Source organism: Trachemys scripta, chromosome 19 (genome assembly GCF_013100865.1).
Source record: "Trachemys scripta elegans isolate TJP31775 chromosome 19, CAS_Tse_1.0, whole genome shotgun sequence".
Classification (NCBI taxonomy): Eukaryota; Metazoa; Chordata; order Testudines; family Emydidae; genus Trachemys; species Trachemys scripta.
The window spans coordinates 15,402,747-15,414,291 of NC_048316.1; the positions used below are offsets into that span (position 1 = coordinate 15,402,747).

An 11,545-nucleotide genomic window follows, 5' to 3' on the forward strand; every position below is an offset into this window, starting at 1 on the left:
AAAACTGAAATGATCGTGGGGAAAAAAAACTGATTTAATCAAAATGACTTTTTCTGCCAAGAAACATCTCGGCCATTGCTCACAAGAGCGGCTTTAAACAGTGCCTCTGATTGTGATGCCCAGACTTTAAGACACCCCAAAATCACTAGATGGTACTGTAAATGTGGACCCTAAATAAATAAATGTCGTCTTCGGATCCCATGCCTGCTCTTGAGTCTCCCTGTTAATTGTTGGGGCTTTGTAAACATGTTTTCCTATTCTAAATATATATTTCTTTAAAATAGAGGAAACTGATTACACAGGGGCAGGGAAAATGACTACACACGCCACCGTCTTCCAAGTCTCAACCTGTACAGATGTACAGGGAAGCGAAGAGACTTGCCCAGGCTCATACAGTAGGCCAGTGGCTAAATGAAGATCAGAACCCAGATCTCCAGGCCAGTAACCCTATCAATTAGGCTACGCTGCCTCCCACTTGATGAGGGCCTGATGGATTTCTGCAGAGCGCTGGCAAATGCACAGCAGTGCAGTCCCTTAACAAACATCGGTGTTACAATAATTGCCTTCTAACAGGCATTTCCTCTTCCAAGCAAGGAGCGTCCCATCTGATGCACAGCCCTTGCTGGCTTTAACTGCCCATGGCCATGCAATAGTCCATGAAAAATGTAAACACACACAAATCCTTTCTGGCTGGCCCCTGAAATGTATGTAAATAAGTCAGCAGAAATTTGTGAAAACGAGCACCAGACCCAGCGGCTGGCAGAGCCCGGGCAAGAAACCTACTCTGGGCGCTCCTCAGCAGCTGGTTATGAAGGCACCATAGAACCATGAGGAGCACAGGGGTGATCGCTATGTGCGTTAGCGTCTTGCTGGCCGTGGCAGTCTCAGAGACGCAGTATTCCGATTTCCATCTGGCTGGGGATTACCTCCTCGGGGGGCTTTTCTCGCTGCACACTGAAACCATGAGCAGCCCCCATCTCAGCCACTCGGCGGTACCCACGTGTCAAGCGTAAGTAGGAAACGGGTGTCGCTGGGGCTGGGCAGGGCGATGAAAGAGTTTGGGGCCGCACTGCAGCCAGCATTGGTTAGTTCCTGGTGAAGGGGGAAGGAAGGAAGGGCTTTTGTGGCTGAGGCACCTAGCGGGGACTCATAAACCTGGGTTCTTTTCCTCGCTCTGCCACAGACTTCCTGCGCGTGACCTGGGACAAACCATTTCAGCCAAAACTTTCACGCCTAAGTGCTGGACTACAGGCACCTAAACCAGCAGCCCCCTTGTCAGAAGCGATGAGCTCCCACAGGCTTTAATGAGAGCTAGGGGAACTCAGCCCATCCGATAAGGAGGCCATTAGGTGTCCAAAATTAACCACCCATGTTTGAAAGTGGTGGCCCTCAATCTCTATTCAAATATCTGGTGTCACCGCAGATGCGTCAAATGAAACAAAACTGATCAGCTGTTTAACAGTTGAAATGGATCTCTTGTGATGCTTTGCTAGTCTATCACTGCCTGGCTGTGCAAGCCCTTTTCCATCCCACTCCTTAAACAAATGGTTCTTGCTCATCCAAGCAGACCCATTCAGGCTAATGGGTCTGCCCAGGAGGAGGGATTGCTCGTCATGGGCCAGTGGACAGGCTACTGGATTGGGAGCCAGGAGACCTCAGGCCCAAGCCTGGCTCTGCCACTGACCTGCGGTGTGACCTTGGGTACGTCACTTTGTCTCCCTCTGCCTCTGCTTCGAATCCCAGTCATGGTCTGTCTTGTCTATTTAAATTGTGCGTTCTTCAGGGCAGGGTCTCTTGCGTACTATGTGTACACCCAGTACCCAGCATAATGAACAGGGGCAGAAGGCTGGTTCATGGGAAGTCAGGAGACCAACGTTCAATCTTCTGCTCTGCCACAGATCCCCTGTGTGACCAGAGGCAAGTCACTTAGGCCTAGACCCTCAAAAGGTTTTTAGGCATAGCAGTGAAGCTGCAGCAGCATGGCGGAGGCTGTACAAGCCTGCCCAGGACCCTGGGTACTTATTCAGATGGCTAGTGTAACCCACACACCTCCTGGGTGTGGTGCTCCGTCCCCTCTAGTGGCACCAAGACCACTTAGAGATTAATGATCCTCTCCTGTATGAGCTAAAAGACACATGGCTCTTAGCTAAGGCTGTAGCAGACTCATTACTCTCTAAGTGGTCTCGGTGCCACTAGAGGGGCGAAGCACCACACCCGGGAGGTGTGTGGATTACACTGGCTACATCAACTCTAGCTCGGGTATGCCCTACTGACGCTGCAATCATACCTCCGGTGGCAGTGTAGACATACCCTTAGCTGGCAGCCTACTCAGGTGTGCACCTTGCCTGCTGCTGATGGCCAGCATTCCCAAATCAGACACTCCTGAAGGTGTTCATCGGGACTTTTGCCCCCGGGACACACAGCACAGCTGAACTCCTAAGGGACGCTTCCTAAAGTCTTTGCTCAGGCCTGTGCAATTTCTCCTCTCACCTCCCAACTTTTACCCGGGCACATCAGGCCAAACGGGGGCCCTCCCCACCACCAAACTGACTTCAAGAGGAGTTTTGCCTGACGAAGGACAGGACACCAGGCCAGACTGTACTGTTAAGTCACAGGTTTCAGAGTAGCAGCCGTGTTAGTCTGTATCCGCAAAAAGAAGAACAGGAGTACTTGTGGCACCTTAGAGACTAACAAATTTATTAGAGCATAAGCTTTCGTGGACTACAGCCCACTTCTTCAGATGCATATAGAATGGAACATATATTGAGGAGATATATATACACACACAGGTTCCATGCTGGAGGCAGTGGGGAGCCGCTCGGCCTCAGGAAGGATATTCACAATGCTTCCCCAGAGCTCCGCAAGATGCAGCAGGAGCACACAAGCTGTGCCACTTCTTGGATGGGGACAGCATGTACCCCCTTTGCAGCCAGCCAGAGCCAATCAGAACACTTTGCACTTAGGCTTATGGGGTGAAATGCAAGCACAAGGGCTGTGCACCACCCCAGTGGGGCTTAGGGGGGAGGGATGTGGTTTGAGCATTGGCCTGTTAAACCCAGGGTGATGAGTTCAATCCTTGAGGGGGGCCATTTAGGGATCTGGGGCAAAAAAACTGGTCCTGCTAGTGAAGGCAGGGGGCTGGCCTTGATGACCTTGCAAGGTCCCTTCCAGTTCTATGAGATAGGTATATATCTCCATATATTATAAGTGGTACATAGGTCCTGTTTAGGGCTGAATTTCACTCACATTGCATAGTGCATTTCATCCAAAGATCTCAAAGCCCTTCCCAAGCATGAATTAAGCTTCATGATCCTGCAATGACACCCATTTTGGCAGGGGGTGGGATGATGCCCAGAGAGGTTAAGTGCTCAAAGTCAGCAGCAGGGCTCACTCTAGAAATCTAAAGGCCTGGCTTCCAGTCACGTGATCTTAACCAGAAGATAATCTTGGCCCAGATGGTGGAGGAAAACACTATTATAATCCTGCCTTTAGTGGCAAGCATAAGAAATTAGCAGAGCGTGTGTCACATCTCCCCACTGTTGGCTGGACCGCTAGAGGATAACAGCCTACTACACTAACTAAGGAAGTTACTCCTGTAGTTCAACTGGTAGAGGCCTGTGCTGAGGGGTTGGGGTTCAAACCCTGATAACAACAAACCCTAACTCTTATATAGAACTTTTCATCAGTAGATCCCACAGCGCTTTACAAAGGGATGTCAGTATCGTTATCCCTGTGTTACAAATGGGAAACTGAGGCATGGAGAAGGGAACTGACTTGGCCAAGGTCACCCAGCAGGTCAGTGGCAGAGCTTGGAAAAGAATCCCGGTCCCCCGAGTCTCACTCCAGTGCTCTGTCCAACAGACCACGCTGCTTCCCATAATGATGGCCCATTACCCACCTGGCTCCCATTGACTCCTATAGGAGCGCTATATTCAGGGTAGAATTTGGGGCACAATCCTGAAGCTAGTGGGAGTTATGCGTTCTCAGCACCTTACAGAGTTGGGCCCAGGGTCCTCAGCCTGCAATGCTATACAACACTAAGGGAGGGCATCCTCTTTGAGACTCGCTGCATAAGCCCAAAGCCAGACGCGTTCTCTCACTGGATGGGTTCCTGCACCCATCGCTCATCGTTTTACATTCCTCCTAGGTACAAGCTGAAGATAGCAAGCTACAGCCACCTCCGGGCCATGAGGTTCGCAGTGGAGCAGATCAACAATTCCAGTACTCTGCTGCCTGGTGTCTCCCTAGGCTACGAGATGGTCGACGTCTGTTATTTCACCAACTCCATCCACCCCATCTTGTATTTCCTCGCCAACGAGCACTCTGTGGTGCAGCTGCAAAATAACTATACACACTACCAGCCCCGGGTGCTGGCTGTTATTGGCCCAGACTCTTCACAAGCAGCTGTTATAGTGGCCCACGTATTGAGTCTTTTCTTCATTCCACAGGTACGTTGGTGCCCACATTAGGGCTGGACAAACCTTCCAGGGCTTGCCTCACTAACGATTTCATGAACATATCTCCCGCGCTTTGGTTTGAAGTGAGTCAGCCCCCTGTAGCTTCAGCACACTCAAACCTCCCTGTGTCACATGCTCCCCATTGGGTGGCAAGCAACAGGCATCCCATATTTTCATTGGGATAATCTGGTCACTTTATACATAAATCACACCAGATGTGCGGAGTGCTGCTGCTGGACTTCTCACTTGGGCATCTCCTGGCTTTCTGGATCTCAGACACGCTCCATTTCTGTAGTTAGACCAGCCCCTAATTTGTGCATGATGACAGCATTAAGTCTGCACTCCAGAGAAAACCAATCCCTAAGTCAATACACCCTGTACAAGTCCAAAGCTGTTGTACCAGGTGTAAGTCATGTCTGTATATTCACTTTGTCCCTTCCCTGTTCCTCCCTGCCCCTAGATCTCCTACAGGGCAACCACTAATGAGCTGAACGACCGCGAACGCTTTCCCAGTGCCTTCCGCGCCATTTCCAGCATGGAGCAGCAGATCGTGGCCATGCTGCTCCTGCTGAAGGAGTTCCAGTGGAACTGGATCAACGTTCTGTACAGCGACGATGATTATGGGCGGCAGAACCTGAAGCTCCTGTGGGCCAGGGCTACCGGGATCTGCGTGGCAATGCAGGACGTCATCCCAGTTCCCCGCAGCAGCCAGCTGCTCCCACTAGAGTTGCAGGGAAAGATCAAGGCCATCATCAGCAAGGTCATCCACAGTACGGCCAACGTGGTCATCGTCCTGTCCTTGGAGATGACGCTACCGTTCTTCTTCCAAGAAGTTGTCCGCCAGAATGTCACGGATTTGGTGTGGATTGCCGCCGAAGCCTGGGCCATTGAACCCACCTTGTACAACATCACTGACCTCTGGAGGGTGGGCACCATCCTGGGGGTGGCAGCAAAAGAATTCTCCATTCCTGGTTTTGATGATTTCAGGGTCAGCCTGGCAAAAGAAGACAATGGGCAGGCGAGTAACCAAACTACGTGCAATCAAGCGTGCGACCAGTGCCTCGGAGCTGCCCGAGACGCAGACCAGACTATGAGGGCCCAAGGGGAGCGCACAGACTTCAGCGTCTACTCTTCTGTCTACATCGTGGCTCATGCTTTGCACAGGCTGCTGGGCTGCAATACCACAGGATGCCACAAGCGGATGGTTTACCCCTGGCAGGTTGGCTACATGCTTGCATTGAGAAATCCAAGCCACGTTTTAAGGGTGCGGGACCACATGGCTTGGGGCATTGGGAGAGTGCTGTAGAGCCTTTTCCCTCCAGTCCATGTGGCTAGGAACAGAAAGGTGTTAGTCTCTGATGGCTGCTTGGTGGTCTGCATCAGATGGGTCAGATGACAACTGTCCATGTTGCAGAATAGCTTGCCCCCAGTTCCATGTGGCTGTCCCAGAAGCACAGTCTCCTTGCTTAGCAGGGACAGATAGATCGCGCCTGCATCCAGCTCACTTGGTCAAAGGAACTTTTGTAGAATGACAGCAGGTACCGAGTCCCAAACTCACGCTACGGCAGAGAGCCCACCTCTATGCAGGTGTACATGCCCTTACCCTAGTCTAATTTTGGCCCCCCATCCAAAGGACAGGATCTCTGTGAGAACAGTGCCCACCTCACACAAACACCACACTGGGCGTGTGTGGCAGGGGTCCGCACTGACTCACAGGAACAGCAACATTACGGCATTTACCACGACCACTTCCTGCAGCACCTTTTGGAGCACAGTTCTGTTCTGCTAAGTGGGTGTCAAAACGGCAACATCTTACTCAACAGACCTGCTCCAGGGTCTTCAGAGAGTCAGATCCACATCCCACAGCCCAGGGCGAGGATGGCAGAATCTGCCACTCTCTCCCCTTACTCAACCAGCAGTCCCATTGTGATCAACGGGATGCAAGATACTGCTCAGCATGAACACGAGTGGCAGGGGTTTTAGATCTCTTGCAAAGCCAACATAGTTCAAGGGAGCAAGCTGGCTTCTCTTCTGACTCATGCATCAGCCTGGTTGATCGAGTCCCAGTTGCAGAATCTTTGGGGATATGTGAGCCAGAAGAGCCCAGTTTGACTTTCTGATCCAAGGGTGAGTTTGCCATGTTGGTTCTTAGAAGAAAATTTCTGCTGACCGAGAGCATTTGACCTGGAATTACCAAGTAAAAAACCCATGGGCTGCTCCTGAGGCAACGTCTCTTTTCCGAGCAGAACCAGACGTTCAGGAAGTGACCCCAATCTCTAACTTCAGTGCCTAGCAGGACGTGTGCACTGTTCATCTCATCCTTCTCCATTTGCAGCTAGTGCCAGAGGTGAAGCGCGTGAACTTCTCTCTGCTCGACAAGAAGATCAACTTCAGAGAGAAAGGCGACACTCCAAACAGCTTCGAGATCATCCAGTGGAAGTGGGACCAACCCAACCACCCTTTTCAGAAAATCGCCTCCTACAGCACAAAGAACCAGAAGCTGCTGTTCACCACCCAGAACATCTCCTGGCACACCCCAAACAACACGGCAAGTTCCCTCCACCCATTATCACACATGTGGGAAAGTCATGGAACTACATGAGCAAAACCCAAGGCAGTAGAACTTAGTCGATAGAGTACAGAGCTAGACCTGGGTTCTATTTGCCACTGGCATGCTGGGTGATCTCAGCCAAGTCACTTCCCCGCTTTGTGCCTCAGTTTCCCAATCTGTAAAACAGAGAGAATGATACTGACCTCCGTTGTCAAGTGCTTTGAACTCTTCGAATGTAAAGTGCTATATAGAAGCTAGGGATTATTGTGCCATAGTTACACACACAAATGGGATTCGAGCACGTAAATCCTATCACTTGGGCAACAAAATGACAGGCGACAAAAAAAGTGGTCAGAAGGGGCTGTGTGTGCCAGACTTGTGCATAAACACACAAGGCCTGAAAGTCTGGCTCTTTGCTTTAATATTCTAAATTGCCTCCTGCCAGAAGAATGTTCCTCCAGCTGTTTGTCTGGTACAACAGCGACATCCGGTGGCTCGTGAGGTTATTCCCAGATGAGTGTTGCCTTTGTGGCTATGCCCATCCCTCTTCTCTATTTAAAGGTGATGCAGTAGTTAGATTGATCCTAGGAATGTTTTGCTTATGGCCATCCCAAGAAATCAATCCCTGGCTCTTTGCCATTGGAACATGGTAAACTTGCCGGTAAAGTTATAGCAGGTACGCGTAACTGATGGCTGAATCCCAAGAGGGGCCCAGTCTAAACTCTGCTTCCTATTTAAAGGTAAAGCATATTGTTTGGTTGGCTTTACCCCAGCTGTGTATCCCCTTTCCTGTCTATGCTGTGGCTGAATTGGAATTGGATACCAACTATTATGGAACATTTACAAGTTCTTCCGACTCACCTGGAAGTTGCTATGAGATCGTCATTGTTTTCCTCCAATTCCCTTTTACCCAGGTCCCCATTTCAGTCTGTTCCCAGGAGTGTGAGTACGGGCAGCGGAGGAAGCCCATAAGCGTTAGCAGCTGCTGTTTTAAGTGTATCGACTGTGAAGCAGGGACTTTCCTCAACAACAATGGTAAGGAAAATGCAACGTACAAGCCTAAATGCACCTTGTTTTCATATCAATCCGACAGTGCTTGTTCCCTGCAGAAGGCCTATAGTTAAGTTAATGGGCTCTAGATAGCGGTAGCTGAGTGAGACTCTCTGGCCTGCACTATGCAGGAGGTCAGACTAGATTATCTAATGGTCCCATCTGGTCCGAGAATCTATGAAAGGAATGAATCTCCTACCCAGAAGAGTTGGTTTCAGTTCCTGGCCTTGCCACATTTCCGGTGTGCCCTTGGGCAAGTCACTTAGTTCTCTCTGGGAGTCAGTCCCATACCTATAATATGGGATAATAAATCCTTCTTTTGTTTTTTTCATTGGGATTGTAAACTCTTTTGGGCAGGCACTGCCCCTCACTATGTGTTTTTATATTAGCTGGCACAATGGGGCCCCAGTCTCGGCCGAGATCTCCATTACTGTAGTAATAATCCCCACAAGGTCACGCTTCCTCTCACGGATTCAGATTCTCTGTGTGTGGTGTGTGTGTGTGTAGGGAGCGGGAGCTGGCATGGGGGTAAAGGTGTAGTTAGAAAACGGGATGAAGAGTCAGAAGACCTGACTTCCATTGTCACTTCTAACAGTGATTCACCACTTGACGGTAGGCAAGTTACATGGCCTCGCTGTGGCTCAGTTTCTGCATCTGTAAAATGGATTTCATAACACCCTACCTTATCAGGGAGCTGGGAAGCTTAAATTAATGTTTGCAATGTCATGTGAGATCCTCAAATAGAAGACCTTAGGTGTTATTTATATCTTAAATTTGCATAGCACCGTCTATCCTGAAGGATTCCAAGAAGCTTGACAAACTATGTACTCTGAGGAAATGTGGCCACCGTTGAAGTGCAGTCACTTCTAGGGTGGAACACAATAGGGTAACGGTGCACAACGAAATTACTCCAGCAGGAGGGAAAAGGAACACTGACTCCAACTTCAAGTTTAGGGGGAATTTTGGGATGTAGAATGCAATTACCCAGATTGGAATTTAGCCAAGACACTAGGGTTAAAATCCCTACACTCGCAAAGAAAAATGAACCAAAACAAACCCATGGGATCACTAAGGACCGTTAGTGGCTTTACCTCTCATTTGAATGACTTCACCTCCTACAGCACAGTGTACCCCTAAGACCAAGCTTACGGCACTGGTTTACATGTTAATCAGAAAGAAGAGTTTTAGCTACTGAAAAACCACCACTACTTTGGGGTTCCCATGGAGGTCTCCCAATCCAGAATTGACCAGGTCTGACCCTGCTTAGCTAGTGAGAGCTGACAAGACAGCAGCCTGAGCTAGTATGGGTGCAAAACCTTTAGCATCGCTCCCATCAGTTATGCTCTTACCAGACATATTGACTATTTACAGACAAGACAGCCCTTGCTAGGGTCTTTCAGAAACACCACGTTTTGTTTTGCAGACCCGTACAACTGCCAGCCTTGTCCAGCTCACCAGTGGTCCAGTGCCAGAAGTCAAGAGTGCTATCCAAGGCTTGTGAAATATCTGGAATGGCAAGAAGGCACTTCAGTGGTGTTGCTGCTATTCTCGGTGCTGGGCCTCATAGCCACTCTAGTCATATCTGTCACATTTGCCATTCATTCGCAAACCCCTGTGGTGAAGTCCGCAGGAGGCAGGATGTGCTTCCTCATGCTGGTGTCTCTGGTCATCGGTTTCCTCAACGTCCCCATGTACGTAGGAATCCCGACAGAGTTCAAATGCAAGTGCCGGCAAACAGTGTTCAGCCTCTGCTTCACCGTGTGCATCTCCTGCATCACCGTCAGGTCCTTCCAGATCATCAGCATTTTCAAGATGGCTGCCCGGCTGCCCAGAGCCTACAGCTACTGGACGAAGTACAACGGCCAGTACATTTTTATAACCGTAATTTTAGCTCTGAAAGTCGCCATCATTGTGACCAACATTATCATCAACCCTCCTGCTCCAGTTCTGGTAGATCTGAAGGACGACCCCTCTATAGTAGTGCTGCAATGCAACAAGAGCTACAAGTTGGCCTTGATAATGAACAGCAGTCTAGATACATGTCTCTCTATTCTGTGCTTTTATTTTTCCTACATGGGCAAGGAGCTTCCCAAGAACTACAATGAAGCCAAGTACATCACACTGTGCATGACCTGCTATTCCGTTTCCGGGATTGCCATTTTCCTGGTCATGTCTGTGTACAGTGCTGTGTTGGTGACCATCTGCGATGCCATGGCCGTGGTAATCAATTTGCTTGGGATCTCCATGGGTTACTTTGGTCCCAAGTGTTATCTGATATTTTTCCATCCAGAACGCAACACGGCTGCTTACTTCCAAACTGCCATCCAGAGCTACACCATGAGACAGGACTAACCAGGTACCTCGTCTTTGTATGGAGACAGTCCCCATAGTGAAAGAAGCCCCAGTTCCAACCCATCTGTGTTGGAGGAGAGTCTTTATCTCCTCAAGAAGTAGATTGTACAACTGTATGAATCTTGCAAATTTCCCTCCTACCCCCTCAAACAAGGCAACACGTACAATAACTAGGGTTGGCTGGAAAACAGGAGTTCTATTTCATGAAACAACTCAAGGTTTTGACATTTGTTTTGGTTCTGCATCAGAACAAGAACTAGACGGGTCAAAGTCTTCTGCAAAAAGAGAGTAAGCGACTCACTCCAGACTAGCCAACAGCCCAGGAGTGAGGGCACTCCCCTGGGATCTGGGTACAAGGTGCGTGTCTCTTCTCTCTCTCAGTCTCTCCCATTGTAGCGGTTCCATTTTGTATAAATAATTAAATATTCACTGGGCCAGATTCAAAGAGACCGACTCTATACCCTGGTCATTACACACACACACACACACACGCATGCACGCACACGCACGCCTAAATTCCATCCTGGACCAGAGAAACCTTCCCAATGGAACTTTCATCCAAAGCAAAACATTTTCACAAAGAGTTTTGCTTTGGCTGATCTGGCCCTTCCCAACAATAAAGTTGTCACAAAGTTCACCCCAGGTCAAGACATTAAGGCCCAGCATTTCCAGCAGTGGCTAGTAATTCTGGGTGCCCCAGTTAGAGGCCTGTGGGGCCCTGTGTTCAAAGCTGCCAAGCACCTTCAGTTACCATTGACTCCATGGACTTGTGGGTGCCCAGTATCCCTAAAATAAACCGAGCCCCCAAAGGGTGCTGAACTGAGCACCGAAACTCGGTAGCCATTAGTGAAAATTTTGCCTTAAACAACCTAAGCTAGAGAGCTGTGTCCATATTTTGAGTTAGTTTCTTCTAGCTGATGAGGCCCAAGTGCATTGCTACATGACTCTATGCAACCAGACAAGATACTATTAGCTTGGAGCTGGCATAAAAAGCTTTTGAAAGCGGACTGGGAAAATGCAGGATTAGCAGCTGTCATAACTATAAAGGGAAGGATAATAGCCCTCGGTTGTCCCTCCTAACCCGGAGGGTAAACTACTATTGAGAGAATGGACCAAACTAAAACTGATCCAGGGA

General features: G+C 49.3%; 1 protein-coding gene across 1 annotated transcript; it reads left to right on the top strand.

Moving 5' to 3' along the window:
* Window positions 1-827: 827 nt before the first annotated feature.
* Window positions 828-10,762, top strand: TAS1R2 (taste 1 receptor member 2). Its single transcript, XM_034753667.1, has 6 exons — window positions 828-1,009; window positions 4,148-4,448; window positions 4,918-5,676; window positions 6,793-7,005; window positions 7,923-8,043; window positions 9,482-10,762. Exons 1-6 carry the CDS (start codon window positions 828-830, stop codon window positions 10,408-10,410), a joined length of 2,505 nt encoding a protein of 834 aa, XP_034609558.1. The 3' UTR covers window positions 10,411-10,762.
* The last annotated feature ends 783 nt before the right edge of the window (window positions 10,763-11,545 follow it).

What these genes read in the sequence shown, in the direction of transcription:
- TAS1R2 (XM_034753667.1), top strand. Translation starts at nt 828, where the DNA reads ATGAGGAGCACAGGGGTGATCGCTATGTGCGTTAGCGTCTTGCTGGCC. An exon ending in GCGGTACCCACGTGTCAAGC is followed by an intron (nt 1,010 to 4,147) that starts GTAAGTAGGAAA and finishes CATTCCTCCTAG; the next exon opens with GTACAAGCTGAAGATAGCAA. An exon ending in GTCTTTTCTTCATTCCACAG is followed by an intron (nt 4,449 to 4,917) that starts GTACGTTGGTGC and finishes CCCTGCCCCTAG; the next exon opens with ATCTCCTACAGGGCAACCAC.